Source organism: Stomoxys calcitrans, chromosome 5 (assembly GCF_963082655.1).
Source record: "Stomoxys calcitrans chromosome 5, idStoCalc2.1, whole genome shotgun sequence".
Taxonomy (NCBI): Eukaryota; Metazoa; Arthropoda; class Insecta; order Diptera; family Muscidae; genus Stomoxys; species Stomoxys calcitrans.
The window spans coordinates 58,128,141-58,146,798 of record NC_081556.1 but is presented as its reverse complement, the minus strand read 5'-3'; the positions used below and the strand labels follow the sequence as shown (position 1 = coordinate 58,146,798).

The 18,658-nt window shown below is 38.0% G+C and overlaps 1 protein-coding gene across 2 annotated transcripts in view; it reads right to left on the bottom strand.

Annotated features, from left to right (window-relative positions):
- Window positions 1–18,658, bottom strand: part of LOC106092647 (exostosin-1) — a 418,420-nt gene that overhangs the window by 94,247 nt on the left and 305,515 nt on the right. The window contains exon 3 of one of the 2 annotated variants that reach the window (XM_059370308.1): window positions 2,105–2,145. The exons of the other annotated variant lie outside the window; for it this stretch is intronic. Coding sequence (XP_059226291.1) covers window positions 2,105–2,145 — 41 coding nt within the window. The remainder of the gene's footprint in view (window positions 1–2,104; window positions 2,146–18,658) is intronic. 2 annotated transcript variants of the gene reach the window in all.

The following is an 18,658-nucleotide window of genomic DNA, read 5'->3' as shown; positions in this document are numbered from 1 at the left end:
GTCGGTGGGGATTGTAAATGTGCCAAATCAGTCCATGTTTTGGTATAGCTGTCATATAAACCGATCTTCCGATTTGACTTCTTGAACTTCTTGAGGACTCAAATCAGATAAGAAGATTTGGCTGAAATTTTGCACATATCGTTTTGGTATGATTTCCAACAACTGTCCCAAGTATGAGCTAAATCAGTCCATAACCTAATATAGCCGCCATATAAACCGACTTCCTGATTAGACTTCTTGGGCTTCGAGAGGGCACAATTGTTATACAATTTGATTGAAATTTTGCATAAGTCGTTTTGGTATGACTTTCAACAATTTTCTAAGTATGGTCTAAATCGGTTGATAACCTGATATAGCTGCTATATAAACCGATCTCCCGATTTGACTTCTTGAGCTTCTAGAGGGCGCAATTTTTATCCGATTTGGCTGCATTTTTGCATGTTAAATCGGCAAATTGGTTTATATGACTATATTAAGATATAGACTGAATTGGAGCATACTCAGCAAGGATGTCGGGGATGTTAACTCATATTATTGTGCCAAACTTCAGCAAAATCGGGCAAAAAAAAGTTTCTTTTATGGGCCTAGGAACTTAAACCGAGAGATCGGTCTACATGAAGGCTATAACAAGATATAGTCCGATATAGACCATCTTCGAACTTATCCTGCCTATGGGCAAATAAAAAAAAACTGTGCAAAGTTTCAACTTTATATCTTTGTTTTTAAAGACTGTAGTGTGATTTTAACAGACAGATGGACGGACAGACATACCTAGATGGTCTTAGATTTTTACGAGGACTAAGTATGTATATCGTATAGTTTTTAGGGAATGGCAAAATAAACCAAACCCCATCCTTGGGTCGTGGGTTAAAAAAAAAAACTTTCGTGAAAAGTGGAAACATTTTTAACTACATGTTTTAAGTTTCCAACAGCCATGGTATGTAGTTTTTCTTATTAGAGCACTCAACAGTAAATGATCTCAGTGAATTTGAAAATATGGAAAAAATTTTCATCAACCATACCGATGGCAAAGATTCATGAATTGAAAATCGAATTGACTCAGCACGCATCTGATTCGCCAATATGATAGAGTTTAAATTAAATCTACGGAACTACAGTTTTATCAGTGTAAACCATAGTTTTATATATCTTAATCTGAACCGGCTTCTTATAAATTCGTTTATAGGCCTCAAATGTGTTTTTGTTTTTGTTTTTTACTAAGCAATTTCTTTGGCAGGTATTATGCTTTAATGATACTACAACTAGTCTCTAATTACAAAGTGACTAGTTGATAGTTTCATTCAAAGAAATAGGAAAATTAAATTAACCTAATTAAAACAAGTAAGAACGGGCTAAAGCCGGGAGAAGGCGACATTTTCATAGGTTAGGTTAGGTTTAAGTGGCAGTCTGCCATCAGACTCACTTAGACGTTTTCGTCCATTGTGATACCACAGGAACAGAAGAAGGAAGATGCCTTCTAGTTCCTACCGTTGAACTATCCAGATCACTTAAAAAGAACCCAATAACTTGCGAATGTTCACATCCACTAAATCAGACAGGTCCTCAAAGAAATGAGAACCTAAAGCGGAACCCCTTCTGACTGCTTGTGCGGGACACACGCACAAAAGGTGTTCTATAGTTTCTTCTTCTTCGATGTCCTCACAGTTTCTGCAAAAGTCGTTCCTGGCAACCTTCAGTATGTCAGCATGTTTTTCGACGGACAGGAATTGCTGACTTAGAACGCCTCAAAAGCAGATCACTGGCTAAAGCTGTGTTAACTAACTAACCACATTAAGCTTACATTTGTATAAAAAAGAAAATTGGATAAAATCGATATTGTTTTTCAGGAAAAAATACATGTGATCAACTTTAAAACGTTTTTTTAAACCGGGCCCATCCTCTGCGCCTTCTTTTGCAATTAAATACTTGCATTTTGCAATTTAAGAGCTACGGGCTACCCCGAAAACTGCTATAACAGCGCATACAAAATTTCGCATCAGTCGTATCGGCCATCTCCGAGATCTGGCGCTTTTCAAAATTAGGGTAAGGGGAAAGGTACACCTCCCAGATCAGGTGCAAACTTTTTACAGTCCACGTTACTTACCCCGACAGGTTTATTTAGTAAAGCATTATCTTCGAACATACCTGAAACAACAATAAAAAAAATTACGTATTAAAAATTATTATTAATATGATGTATATTTTTGTTGCATTGAATTAGAGGTATTAATAACAGCAGTTTCATCTTCCTCTTCTTAAATATAAAAAAAGTAAAAGCGTGCCAAGATTCGGCCCGGCCGAACCCACCACCATGGATTCAGCTAAAAATTTATGCAAAATAAATTAAGTTGCAGGACATAATTTTATTCTATACACCAAACTTCTGTCAAACCAGCAAAAATTAAAGCTTCTAGGAACCGAACAAGGATGATCGAGAGACCGTTTTACATGGGAGCTATATCAGGTTATAGACCGATTTTGGCCGTACTTGGCACAGTTGTTGGAAGTCATAACAAAACACTACATGCTCAATTTTAGACAAATCGGACAAAAATTGCGGCTTCCAGGGGCTCAAGAAGTCAAATCGGGAGACCGGTTTACATAGGAGCTATATCAGGTTATAGCCCGATTTTGGCCGTATTTGGCACAGTTGTTGGAAGTCATAACAAAATACTACATGCTCAATTTCAGATGAATCGGACGAAAATTGCGGCTCGTAAGGGCTCAAGAAGTCAAATCGGGAGATCGGTTTATATGGGTATAGACCGATATGGACCGTACTTAGCGCAGTTGTTGGAAGTCATTAAAGAACACCGCGTGCAAAATTTCAGCCAAATCTGCCAAAAATTGCGGCTTCCAGGGGCTCAAGAAGTCAAATCGGGAGATCGGTTTATATGAGAGCTATATCAGGTTAAAGACCAATGTGGACCGTACGTGGGGCATAGTTGTTGGAAGTCATATCAGAATACTACATGCAAAATTTCAGCCAAATCGGACAAAAATTGGGGTTTGTAAGGGTTAAAAAAGTCAAATCGGGAGATCGGTTTCTATGGGAGCTATATCAGGGTATACACCGATTTGGACCGTACTTGGCACGGTTGTTGGAAGTCATAACGGAATGCTAAATGCAAAATTTCAGCCAAATCGGGAGATCGGTTTATATGGGCGATATATCTAAATCTAAACCGATATGGCCCATTTGCAAACCCCAACGACCTACATCGATATTAAGTATCTGTGCAAAATTTCAAGCGGCTAACTTTATGTGTTCGACCTCTATCGTGATTTAGACAGACAGGACGGGCATGGCTAGAACGATTTAGAACGACGAGACGATCAAGAATATATATACTTTATGGGGTCTTAGACGAATATTTCGAGGTGTTGCCAACGGAATGACTAGATTAGTATACCCCCATCCTATAGTGGTGGGAATAAAAAATAATTGGTTGGTATGTCTGTTTCGTATAGAATCAAAAACTGCTGAACCAGTTTCCATAATTTTTTTACAGATGGTAGAGTTTGACCCCCCGGTGAAAATAGGGGGGTCAAACCTATTTCTTATTATTATATTACCCCAATTTTCAAAATTGCCAGATCTTTGAGATGGGTGCGTCGATTTAAGTGAAATTTTGCATGCCATCTTATATTAACTCAAAACACACAAAATTGGTACAAATCTTTGGGGACAAATAACAGGTGGGTTGCCCCACCCCAACGACATATTTGCAGATTGCGTTACGTGTCCCATCCTCCAAAACCCGCCAAAATTCATCAATGTTTACCGATTGGGGCAATATGGGTATCAAATGAAAGGTAACTGTAAGTAGAATACGAAACTCATATAAAAATTTGGGCACAAGTTCCGGCACAAGTTCCGGCCCCACCCTAAACGGACATGTAGGCGGATCGGGGCAAAAAGGGATTCCAACGAAATGTACTTGAGAGTAGAATACGAACCGGCAGTTGCACCAAATGGACATGTATATCAAACGGGTATTCTAATGAAAGTTATTAAATATGAATATAAATTATTTTCAAGCTTGAACCATGTCAAAAGAGCATCGCAAATACTTATGGGTGAAGCGAAGCACACCGAGCCAGCTATTTTAATAAAATAAACAAATACAAAGGCATTAAGTTCGGCCGGGCCGAACTTTTAATACCCACTACCTGGGGTATATATGTAAATCCCCTTTCGTCACAATCCGATGAAAATTGGATAACTTATGCACCCAAATTCGGCACTGACATTAAGTGATCTTATAAATATAAGTCACTGTTGAATTTTGTATTCAAAATTTCAACAAAATCGGGTAATAAATAGACTCTTAACCGACATATCGGTTTATATGACAGCTATATCTAAATACAGTCCAATTTTTACTATATTTGAGTCGGAAGGCGGGTGGCCTAAAACTACTCACTGTTTCAAATTTCTGTGAAATTGGATGAAAAATAATGATTTTATGGTCTTCAGACCCTTTATCGGGAGATCGGTCTATATGGCAGCTATATCTAAATATAGCCCGATCTGAACCATATTTGGTTTCGAGGTTGAGAGGCCTGAAGCTACTCACTGTTTCAAATCGGCAAAAAAATAAAGCTTTTATGGGCTTCAGACCCTTTATCGGGAGACCGGTATATATGGCAGCTATATCTAAATATAGTCCGATCTCAACCATACTTAGGTCAGATGTCGGGAGACTTAAAATAACCCGCTGTTTCGAATTTCAGCGAAATTGGGCAGTAAATAAAGCTTTTATGGGCTTCAGACCCTTTATCGGGAGATTGGTTTATATGGTATAGGTGCCATAGCTAGTCAGCTCTCAACCATACTTAGGTCAGATGTCGGGAGACTTAAAATAAGCCACTGTTTAAAATTTCAGCGAAATTAGGCAATAAATAAAGCTTTTATGGGCTTCAGACCTTTTGTCGGGAGATCGGTCCATATGGCACCTATATCTAAATATCGTCCGATCTCAACCTTACTTAGATCAGATGTCGGGAGACTTAAAATAACCCACTGTTTCAAATGTCAGCGAAATTTGGCAATAAATAAACCTTTCATGGGCTTCAGACCCCTTATCGGCAGATCGGTCTATATGGCAGCTATATCTAAATATAGTCCGATCTGAACCATATTTGGGTCAAATATTGGGAGGCATAAAACTACTCACTGTTAAAAATTTCAGCAAAATCGGATAAAAAATGGGGATTAGACCCTTTATCGGAAAATCGGTCTATATTGCAGCTATATTTAAACATGGTCCGATTTGGTCCGTTCAAAAACTTATCTCAATTTTTGAAGGCTCTATAGTGATTACAACAGACGGACAGACACACGGACATCGTTAAATCGTCTTAGGGTCGTAGGGTCGGAAATGGATATTTCGATGTGTTGTAAACGGAATGACTAAACGAATATATCCCCTATCCTACGATGGTGGGTATAAAAATATCAATTTTTTACATAAATGTCTATCACATTTAAAAGAGTGAATATAATTTGAGTGCATATTTTCTCTGTTGTTGTGTGAAATTGCCAGACATCCGTTGACCGAGTTGATAGAAATCGGTTGCTGTTTGAACCAATAAACTTCTCTAAATGAAGAAATTAAATATAAGTTTAATTAGCCTTCATGCTAAAAGTATGCAGTTTTTCACATGTTGTGCTATGGTATAAAATCCCCCATTTCCACCCTGAACTCCTTTAGGCAGAATTTGAAAATGGATATTGCTTGCACAATAATAATGTAATTGAAACGGAGTAAATACTAAGTTTTTCTTACTTTGGCTCTTAAATAATTTTGAAGATAAATAAATTTACAAAAAAAAAGATTCAATTTAAAATAAATAAATAGCATTGTATTGTCCCTTTACTGTATCGTTTTTTTTTTTTTTCTCCAAAACAAATAAAATTCCATTTTTGATTGAGTCATAACGATTAAATTTAACACAAATATTGATAAATAGCCAATCCAAAAAGCCCTTAACTTTGCAAACACCATGGGGCTTAGTTGTACATACACCTATTCCATGAAATTGTCTACTATCCTTGTTTAACTTTTTTGTTACAAATAGATTGAAACGACATGACCCTAATATTTTATCAGATGGCTGGCAGACAAAAACATCATTTGCAACTTTTAACTGGATAATGGCGGACAAAAAAGGGACCTTTAACTACACAAAAAGCACCAACCCTCCGCTACACTTTCACTAACTTTCAGCAATTTTGCCTAATCAAATGTATGCGTATAACCTGTGGATGATGAGGTTTACGGTTCGGTGAGTTCAGTTGTCCTTGTGGAAAATAGTGTGACACCAAAACAACTCAACTCGACCATACGAATATTGGAATACAAGAATGAGCCGATAAAAATCGTATCAAAAGTTTTTTTAATTTTCTACGATTGACAAGAATTTAAGTTGGGCTGGGTAACAAGTAAGAGCGTGATAAGTTCGGCCGGGACGAATCTTATATACCCTCCACCATGGATCGCATTTGTCGAGTTCTATGCGCGTTATCTCTTTTTAGGCAAACAAAGAATTTTGAATAAGAACTGTTATGCTATTGGAGCTTTATCAAGTTATTGTCCGATTCGGAACATAATTGAATGCTGAACATTGTAGAAGTCATTGTGTAATATTTCAGTTCATTTGGATAATAATTGCGCCTTGTAGGGGCTCAAGAACCAAAAACCGGAGATAGGATTATATGGGAGCTGTATCAAGCTATTGATCGATTCAGACCATATTAGACACGTATGTTGAAGGTCATGAGAGAAGCCGTTGTACAAAACTTCTGCCAAATCGGATGAGAATTGCGCGCTCTATTGGCTTAAGAAGTCAAGATCCAAGATCGGTTTATATGACAGCTATACCAGATTATGAACAGATTTAAATCATACTTAACACAGTTGTTGGAAGTGATACCAAAACACTACATGCAAAATTTCAACAACAAATCGGACGAGAATTGCGCCCTCAAGAAGTCAAGACCCAAGATCCGTTTATATGACAGCTATCTCAAAACATGGACCGATTTCAACCATACTAAGCACAGTTGTTGGAAGTGATACCGAAACACCACGCGCAAAATTTCAGTCAAATCGGATAAGAATTGCGCCCACTAGAGGCTCAAGAAGTCAAGAGCCAAGATCGGTTTATATGACAGCTATCTCAAGACATGGACCGATTTCAACTATACTTAGCACAGTTGTTGGAAGTGATACCGAAACACCACGTGCAAAATTTCAGTCAAATCGGATAAGAATTGCTCCCTGTAGAGGCTCAAGAAGTCAAGATCCCAGATCGGTTTATATGGCGGCTATATCAAAACATGGACCGATTTGGCCCATTTACAATCCCAACCGACCTACACTAATAAAAAGTATTTGTGCAAAATTTCAAGCGGCTAGCTTTACTCCTTCGAAAGACGGACGGACGGACGAATATGGCTAGATCGACTTAAAATGACATGACGATTAAGAATGTATATACTTTATGGGATCTCAGACGCATATTTCGAGGTGTTACAAAAGGAATGACGAAATTAGTATACCCTCATCCTATGGTGTATGGTATAAAAAGAACAAAGTCAGGAATTCCATGCTACCCACTAAATCCCCAAATGTTCTCCATTCCACCCTTAAGTCGGTTCAAGTTTGACATTGTTTGTTCACTTAAGTGTCGTTGTCTTTTAGCTGCGAAAGTCGGGCAATGATAGAAAAAATGCTCCATCGTCTAATCATTTTTCCCACATGCTATCACTTGCCGCCTACTATTTTGCATAAGTAAGCTCGTAATCTTAAGTGTCCCGTTATAATGCAAATTTGCCAATGAACATTCCTTAAAGGAAAAGGGGTAAACTTCTCACACATCAATGAGTGCTGTCGTCCGAATTAAGTTTAAGTTCAGTTATAAGAGACCTCGTTTTTAGAGCTGAGTCCGAACGGCGTGTCCGAATGGCATGAGGTTAGCCAAGTTTATTGACGGCAGTCCTCTGGCCTTCGTGGCCAAATCGTATGCTCTTTCATTCCCCCTCACTTCCCTTTGGCGCGGCACCCAAACATTCCGGACCGTGCCAGAAAGCGTTAACCTCCTACTTACACTCCAAGACTTTTCGTAACCTTATATTTCTGATTGTTGTTGCCAACCATTGATCAAACTCGACCCCCTGGTATTAACCCTTACCAAATCAGGCACTCCGTGATCGGTCAGATCTCCGCCTTCAGGACCGTATTCAGGCAGTCAGAAATAGATTTCAGTCTCTGGGTCCTAAATCGACACCTCCTGCCTCATTTTGTACTCTAGCTATGACTCATCCGTGTAGCATGAACTGCTAGATGGCAATACCAGAGTTCCTTTCGTTCAAGCCTTTACCACTAGCATCATTGCCTCCAACTCAAGTTTTGTCTCCTATGATCTGTTTATATTCTCGTTCCATACTCACACCGCCCAAAGTCTTATAGCCACAGTCGCTGCCTCACACATAATGCGTATGTCTATGGGTCGGATTTTTATAATAGTCCACAGAGCTTAAGTGCGCATTGGCCTCATCACACCGCCTATACCAAGACAACATGTTCTCTTAACCATTTGTTATTATCCTTTCACTTTTTCTCTATTGCAGTCCACCAAACTACTGAGGCGTAACTAAGAATTAGTGTTATCACGCACCCATATAACTAGTTAACCATCTTCGGATTTGGGCTTCATTTCGAGCCTACGGTCCGTCTACATAGTGACTAACATCTGCGAGCCTTCTCGATCCGCCCCCAAATGTGACACATCGATTTCAGTTTGCTGTCGAAGATCACTCCTAATTATGTTACCTAGTCGGATATAGCAATCATTCGCCCACCTTCGTCTTCCTCGTGAACAGGCATTTTTTTGTAGTCTTTGGGTTAACATTGAAACCTCTAGGTCTTGTCCAGTAGTAAGCCATATACAAGACTCTTTCATTCAGATAAGGGTCAGTGCTCAAAAGTTCAGAGAACTGGCCATCTACTATGAGATGAGGGGTTGCCCATAAACGTCATTTCGTTTGAAAGTCATCGATATGTTGAATATGTTATTTGTCGTCTTAACAGTCTTATTCGATTTTCAAATTCCAATTTCTCAATTCGAATTTAGCCGATTTGGTTGAAAATTTGCAGACAATCTTTACGATCGATCTTTACATCGAGGCATTGGAGTTTTTGTTTAATTATTTTTTTCTTACTAATCATTGGATCTTCAGTTTCCAAGCTAATTAAAAGCGCATGGTATGGTAAGAAAAACAAGTAAGGATGAGCTAAAGCTGGACGAAGCTGACCTTTTCATACCCTTCACCATATTGGATATGCAGGCTAAGTTGTCGAGTTTAAAATTAGCTTTAATTTGATATGTAGAATTCCGATTAAAATCCGTACATACTGTAGGAGCCTCAAAAATTTCAATTCAATTCAATCAATTGATAAATGGGTTAACAAAGACCTTTAAATTGAATATCGGGAGATGCATATATATGGGTGCTATATCTAAAACTGAACAAATTTCTTTGAAATTCATCAGTCATCAGAAAAGTTATAAGAGAAAACTTCGTTCCAAATTTTGTAAAGATCAGTTGACAAATTACTAAATTATTGATTAAATTCAATAGCAATACCGGGAGTCCTTAGTGGCAATTTTCGTGTGAATCGATTAAAAAATTACCAATTTATTGCAAAACTATACATCTATATCTAAATCCGAACCGATTTCTTTGAAATTCACTAATAACGTCCAGACTTATAAGAGAATCCCTCGCGCAAAATTTCGTGAGAATCGTTTTACAAATGACGATATAATTGCAATTCTAGTCCAAATCGGACGAATGTATATATGGGAGCTATATCCAACCCTGAACCGATTTTTTCCAATTTCAATAGGCTTCCTCTCTGGGCCCAAGAAAATGCTTGTGCCAAATTTGAACGAGAAGACGGACAGACAGACGGATATAGCTGAATCGAATCAGAAAGTAATTCTGAGTGGATCGGTATACTTATCAATGGGTCTATCTCTCTCTTTCTTCTAGGTGTCACAAACAAATTCACTAAGTTATAATACGCTGTACCACAGTAGTGGTGTAGGGTATAATGGATCTTAGTTTGTTTGTTTGTTTGTAGGTTTGTTTGTTCCGTATAGGCTCGAAAACGGCTGAACCGATTTTCTTGAAATGTTCACAGATTGTGTAGGTTGGTCTGAAAGGAGCAATAGGCTATATAATTTTTTAATATCTGAAGAGAGGCGGACACACCTCCCTACCCCAACAGCATTGCCATTAATCAAAAGTGAACCAATCGAGACAATATGCAATTCGAAAGACCAAAACCGCCCCAAGAGTACCACCGAAAGCGGACCGACCGGGACAAAATGGGATTCAAATGAAAGGTATTGGGGAGTAGAATACGAATATTTTATCACAAATTGGATCCAAGTATCTAGGGCGCCGCCTCAAACCCAAAACTGCCCCAAAAGTACCGCCCAAAATCAAAAGTGGAGCTATCCGGACAATATGGGACTCCAAGGTATTCGAGAGTAGAGTACGAATATGATTATCGAATATTAAAATTGGGTGTAATTACCAAGGGGGGCGCCTCAAGTCCAAATGGGCATATTAGACAATCATGGTAATATAAGACTCAAACAAATGAAAGGTAGTCGAGAGTATATTACTAATATGGTATTAAAAATAAGGCGAAACGGACATTATTACCGATTATGCCAATATGGGTATCAAATGAAAGGTATTTATAAGCAGAGTACGAATTTGATATAACTATTTTACCCCAAGTACCGGGGGTCCCGCCACACTCCCAAAACGCGACAAAAAATGGCATGTTTACCGATTGGGGCAATATAGGCATTAAATGAAAGATAATTAGAAGTAGAATACGAAACTTATATACAAATTTGGGGTCAAATGCCCGGGGTACCCCAACCCAAAAACCATTCCTAATCGGACAATCGGTACAATGGGGGATTCAATCGAATGGTACTTTGAATTTTCAAATCTCTTAATTAATACCAGATTTTCTTTTTTATTGTGCGCACTTTTACTTGTATTCTTTATACACCTTTTACTCTTCAAATGAAGTTATTGTTTAAGTCCACAATTCCAGAATGGGGATATACTAATCTAGTCATTCCGTTTGTAGCACCCCGAAATTTGCACTTAGTGTTCCGTTACGACGGCCAACCACCGAGCCAAGTAAGGTCCAAACCGGTTTATAACCTAATGTAGCTGCCATAAAAACCGATCTCCCAATTTATAACCATGAGCTCCTGCAAGCTGCAATTGTTATCTGTTTTTGCCCGTAGTGTTTTAATCACACTTCCAACATCGATGGCAATTATTGTCCTCGGGAAATATATTGACCCGATATAGCTCCCCGATTTGCCTTCATTTTTTGTCCTTATAATGAAAAAGCAAGTTTTTATAATGAAAAATGGTTTTATCCTTTTTTATTTCAAAATATCCTCCAGCATGATTTACACACTTTTGAATGTGCTCAAACTAATTGTCGAAGGACTTTTACCCACTCCGATTGGGACACCTCCAAAACATTGTTATTGAACGCTTTAACAGCATTTTCTGCCGACAAAAATCATTGTCAACGCATTTTTATCTTAACTTTGTTTCGGACACATAGGCATAGATCCACGATTCGCCGTCTGCGACGATCTTATAAACGTATTTTGAAGCACCACGATATTTTTTTCAATATTTCTTCGCACTAATCGACATGGCCTTTTTTTGATCGACTGTCAAATTGTGCGGAATCCAACAAACCTTTTTTACAGCCAGATGTTCATGCAATATCGAATGAATGTTGGTGGGAGAAATGCCCAAGGATGCCTCCATCTCACGGTATGTCACATTACTATCTTGAATTATAAGATCACACACGGCATCAATGTTCTCTGGTACAACGGTCGTTTTTGGACGACCTTCACAGAATTCGATTTTGAGCGAGCGTCGGCCACGACTGAATTCATTAAACCAGTTTTCACAGTGCTTTAGGATGGTGCTTAAGCGCCATACAAAGATTAAAGTTATCATCAATGCACTCTTGTCGTTATAATCCACGTCGGATGTTGTTAAAAATGGTCGCAATAAAATAAGCACGAGTGAATTCCATTTTTTGTCAAATTGATTTTTTCAAATATTTGGGAGGCCACCGTGGTTAACATGTCCGCCTATGATGTTGAACGCCTGGATTTGAATCCACATCAACAAAGTTTTCAGAGGTGGTTATCCCCGTACTAAAGCTGGCTACATTTGTAGGGTATCCTGCCACGTTAAAACTTCTCTATCAAGTGGTGTCGCTAGGAGGCATGACGTTCGGACTCGGCATAAAAGAGAAGGCCCCTTATCATTGAGCTTAAACTTTAATCGGACTGCACTCATTGATATGAAAGAAGTATCAGCTGTTCCTTAATGCAATGTTCATGGAAAATTTACCATAGTGGTAGTTAGTGATTTTTTCACAAAATCACAAATGATGATCTTATTTCAATATGTTCTGAGTACGATTATGCTAGAAAATGTCAAACTTTCCAATAGAAATGTCCAATTACACCTGGCGACACTTAGCGCTGCCTAATTTAGAATCTTATACAGCAGCCCTCGTACGGCCTCTGGAAGTTAAATTTTTCCCGGGATTTCGGGAAAAATTTGTAAGTTGTAAATTTTAAGCAAAATCCATGGTGGCGAGATCACAGTAGACGGCCCGGCCATATGTACACTTGCTTTTATATCATTTATTATGAGCATGAAATGTGGGAAGAAGAAGGGTTTTTGGACCCAGGTTTTGTACTCAGAAGGCGTGCTTCAAAAATTTCTTAGATCACAGAGAAATATTGTAAGAGAACATACGGAGACACATTAATGTTTTTGGCATTCGGACTGAATATCTAATTGGTAGCTATATTCAAAATGTTTATTAATTCAAATAATTATACTGTGTGTTGATAATAAAAACAAGTAAAAAGGCTTTAAGTTTGGCAGGGCCGAACTTTGGATAAGTAAAACACCTTTCGTCATAATTCGGTGAAAAATGCATAATTTATGGTCTTTTTGGTAGCTGTATCCAAATATAGACCGATCTGAACCATATACGACACTGATGTTGAAAAGCCTAACACAATTTACTGTCCCAAATTTCAGCGAAATCGCACAATAAATGCGCCTTTTATGGACCCAAGAACTTAAATCGATAGATCGGTCTATATGGCAGCTATATTCAAATCCAGACCGATCTGGGCCAAATTGGAGAAGAATGTCGAAGGCTATAACACAACTCTCAAATTTTGGCGAAATCGGACAATAAATGCGGCTTTTATTGGTCCAAAACCTTAAATCGAGAGATCGGTCTATATGACAGGTATATCCAAATCTAAACTTATCTGGGCCACAACTCACTATCCCGAATTTCGGAAAAATTGGACAAAAAATCCGTCATTTATGGGCCCAAGACCTTAAATCGGCGGATCGGTCTATATGGCAGCTGTACCCAAATCTGGAACGATCTGGGCCAAATTGAAGAGGGATGTCGTAGTGCCTAACACAACTCACAGTCTCAAATTTCAGCAAAATCGGATAAGAAATGTGGCTTTTAAGACCTTAAATCGGCGGATCGGTCTATATGGGGACTATTATCAAGATATAGTCCTATATAGCACATCTTCGAACTTAACCTGCTTATGGATAAAAAAATAAGAATCTGTGCAAAGTTTCAGCTCAATATCTCTATTTTTAAAGATCCTTCGGTGGTGGGTATAAAAATAGTATAGCAGAGCTCGGTTGAGTACTTCTCCGTTTACGACCAAAACAAGACTCCCTGCTGCACTCATCGGATTTGAGAGCTGTCCAAAGTTGCCATAATTCATAAGGGCGGCTATCATCCAAAAAACGGATGACAAATTCTTTCGCTTTTCTTTTAAACAGAAACAAAGTCCATTGGGTTTAAAGCTGGGAAATAACCTTTTGAAATAATAAAATAAATGTGAGATCAAATAAAAAATAATCACGAAAGCAAAACAAAATAATATGGAATATAAACTAATTTGTGAATTTTATGCTTAACACAATTGCGCACGTTTTCCTTCAAAATCAATCTCATTTCGAAAGAGTACAGTTAGGTTTCTAATTGAGTTCTATTTCTATTTCTCCTTCTACTTGGATAACATGACCTTCTCTTAATTACCGGATCACTCTAATGTACGATTCATTAAATTTTTGCTTCCACACAAACTATGTATTCAAGTATTTTATGTACATAAATTTGGTCTCATATTTATTTATTGCTTATTTATAAAGTTTGACTAACCAGAATGTGCTTAGAAGAGACGAATGAGTTCAACAAAAATAGCGGGTGCCTAATTGTTGGTAGAACCACAAATCAGCATGAACTGATTATACTAAGACCCTTAATTGGTAACAATGGCACTCACACACTTGTAGTATTTAGTGATACTCGTACGTCAATTTATTTGTGTATGATGTGAAAAATTTAACAATTAATTGTTATTTTCCCCACACAAAGTCTACAAACAACACTACCAATACACAAGACAAGAAGATAAGGATTAATAGACTATTTAAGTGCAATAGCGCTCTCTTAATAATCTAGAAAAGTAAAAGACATATAAATCTGTTTGCGCCCACCAGCGAAAAACGGTCATTTTGTCATTCCGTTTGTTACACCTCAATATACAGCTGTGATATTCTTATTCTTATTACCCCTAAACTAAAAAAACTAACCTGAACCAAAAACTAAACTAAAAATTGAGGAAATAGTAGGAGACTTTAATCTAAACATTTCAAATGCCCCATCATATAAACAAAAGTCTAAAGCATTCGGGCTCAAACGTAAAACATCAATTATTAATGATCGTTGTTTGCGTGATATAGCAAAGCAAACCCTAATACGACTTCAAAATAGATTCAACAAGTAAAAGCGTGCTAAGTTCGGCCGGGCCGAATCTTATATACCCTCCACCATGGATCGCATTTGTCGAGTTCTTTTCCCGGCGTCTCTTCTTAGGCAAAACAGGATATAAGAAAAGATTTGCTCTGCCATTAGAGCGATATCAAGATATCGATATCAAGCAAATTCGAATAAGAATTGCGCCCTTTGGGGGCTCAAGAAGTAAAATAGAGAGATTGATTTATATGGAAGCTGTATCGGGCTATAGACCGATTCAGACCATAATAAACACGTATGTAGATGGTCATGAGAGGATCCGTCGCACAAAATTTCAGGCAAATCGGATAATAATTGCGACCTCTAGAGGCTCAAGAAGTCAAGATCCCAGATCGGTTTATATGGCAGCTATATCGGGTTATGAACCGATTTGAACCTTAGTTGACACAGTTGTTGAAAGTAAAAATAAAATACGTCATGCAAAATTTCAGCCATATCGGATAGGAATTGCGCCCTCTAGAAACTCAAGAAGTCAAGTCCCTAGATTAGTTTATATGACAGCTATATCAGGTTATGAACCGATTTGAACCATACTTGGCACAGTTGTTGGATATTATAACAAAATACTTCGTGCAAAAATTCGTTTAAATCGGATAAGAATTGCGCACTCTAGAGGCTCAAGAAGTCAAGACCCAAGATCGGTTTATATGGCAGCTATATCAGGTTATGGACCGATTTGAACCATACTTGGCACAGTTGTTGGATATCATAACAAAACACGTCGTGCAAAATTTCATTCCGAACGGATAAGACCCAAGATCGGTTTATATGGCAGCTATATCAAAACATGGACCGATATGGCCCATTTACAATACCAACCGACCTACACTAATAAGAAGTTTTTGTGCAAAATTTCAAGCGGCTAGCTTTACTCTTTCGGAATTAAGCGTGCTTTCGACAGACAGACGGACGGACATGGCTAGATCGCCATAAAATGTCACGACGATCAAGAATATATATACTCTATGGGGTCTCAGACGAATATTTCGAGTAGTTACAAACAGAATGACGAAATTAGTATACCCCCCATCTTATGGTGGAGGGTATAAAAAGAACTAAATCTGACTGCAGTTGGTTCCAATATGTAATGTTCAGCACCAAAATGGATATTGGTTGCCTACTTTATCATTTCAATTCCGTGGCAACCTAGAGTGTGATAAACCTTCGGGTCGTGGGAGCTTTCGACTTGCTAGGTAGGAGCCGGTTGGGGGGGTTCTTACCTTCAGTCTATCATCTCATTGCCCACTACAATATCCAATGTGGAATCCCATAGTACAATTTATAAAAAACAACCGGTATGACTAATAAAAAAAAATTATATGAAAAAAAATCGAAGAAAATCTACACGGATGTCTGCTACAAGAATGTCAGAACTATCAGATGTTATTGAGAGCTTTTACCTCTAAACCCACATCTACTATTGTTTAAGCGGCATATATTTCAGTGGTAAAACACCGAATTTGCGTTTAGTTCTGTCCCTACAATCTCCATAGAAGAAAACATTAGATTGTATTTAGCAATTAATTTTAATGTCGTATTTTCGTTAATATATATATATATATATATATATATATATATATATATACTTTACCTTGTCAGACATCGAAATCGTCTTGTTGAGGAAACGTGGTACGTTAAATTGGCCCACATTCTTCCTAGTGAACAGGCATATTTAAATCTTCTCTGGGTTAACATTGAGACCTCTGGGTCTAGCTCAGTCATATGCCATATGCAAGACCCTTTCGATCCTTCTGCATAGCTCGTTCGGATCCTTACCTCTTAGAAGTATTATAACATTGCCTGCGTAGCAGACGGGTTCAAATCCCTCCTCAGTCAGCATCCGTAATAGGTCATTTATGATGGTCATCCATAGGAGCGGCGATAAAATACCCCCCTGTGGCGTGTCTTGTGCCACTTTCTCCCTTATATTTATGACATGGGACACACAATGTATCCACCTGTTCCTTAGCATATGGTTTATCCTGTCTCTAATGACCGGGTACTGGTCTAAGGATTGGATCAGTGTGTCGGACCGCATATTCTTAAAAGCCAGATGGCATCTATACCAGAATCTTCAATTTTGTTGTTGAGGCTCTGTTCTTATATGCGAAAGATTTGGAAACATGTTGTAAGCTTTGCCAGGATTCATCATTGTGAAATTCTCGTCTCTGGAACCGAAAACATAGCAGCTCATAATTTACGATTTTAGCAGAATTCGTAACGGCGAAATTGTAGAAGATGAAAATTCGTATTTTCTTAGCGGATTCTGCTGAAATTATTAGTCCCCTTCCTATGCTTCCTGAAAATTATGCAGATCGTACCACTCGTCAAAACAGCTCCCATATAGGGCAATCTACCGATCTACGGTCTTGGGCCTGTTGATAGCTCGGTTATAACCCGAGTTCTATGATTTAAACCGCAAAGAGTTGTATGAGACACAACAACATCGTTGCAGAATATAATCCAGATCGAATAATATTTAGATATAACTGCCATATAAAACAATTCCCCGAATAAACTTCTTGGGTTCATAAAAGGTGCCTTTTTTGACCGTAGTTTAACGAAATTTGGTAAATTTTTGTAGACGTGGAAGAGGGTATCCAAAGTTCGGCCTGGCTGAATTTAGATTGTATGCGAACAAAGTGGGTGAAATTTAATTTTGTCCAGTGTAGTTTTCTATAAGAATGTTGCATCAAAACTCATTTTGGTACTTTATTAGTACTACATTAACTACGTATGACGACATTGTCATACGTACAACGTCATTGTTGTATAGTTTTGGACTTCACATGAGTGTTCCCACGAAAATCGCCTAAAAACATGCAATCGTATTTTCTTAATAAATTTTATTTGATGAGAAAATTTCAAAGATCTAATATTAGCTTCTCTGCTGCTGCGCTCCAAACGCCCTCGATACTTAAAAGCAGCAATGACAATGGCAGAGAAAAAACTTGAACTTGATCGGTGAAACAGAGGAGGCCAGCCGCTCTGAATGAGTAAGTCATATATTTTTATGAATACCACCATGACGTCATCGCTAAAAAAAGCCGCAAGTCAACAAACATAAAAAAATTACCCCCCGAACCACAAACCATTATCATACCATGCAAATGTTGACAAAGCATTGTTGTCGGCAACATGTGACGCGAGTTCTCTGTATCGACACTGTCTAAGAAAACTGAGTCAATGCTCGCTTTTCACCCATGGATTTCTATTCTAACTTTTTTTAGCTTTTTATGAAAATCTAAAGGAAACGGTTGTTCTCATGGCACTGTGATCATGGGCCTATGAGGTTCAGTGTTTGAATAAATTCGATTGTAATTTGGGTTTTCTTACATACACTCGACGAAATTTGTAACTAAAACTAGTAAAAAAGTTTTTTATGCTATAGTTTTTGTCTGCTGAAAAGGGGAAACTAGGCATGACTGCTGCTTCAGCCAACATTTGATAGCTGATTAAGCAACGTATAACTTTCTTACATTAACAAACAAACCCTGCTGCTCGATTTTTAAATTTGCCAAAATGCATGACACATATTGCTGCCGACCCAATAAATTAGTTTTACCCCGCTATGGCAGTTTTACCCGACCAGACTTAATCATTTATTTCACTTATTCTATTGGGTTGCCCAAAAAGTAATT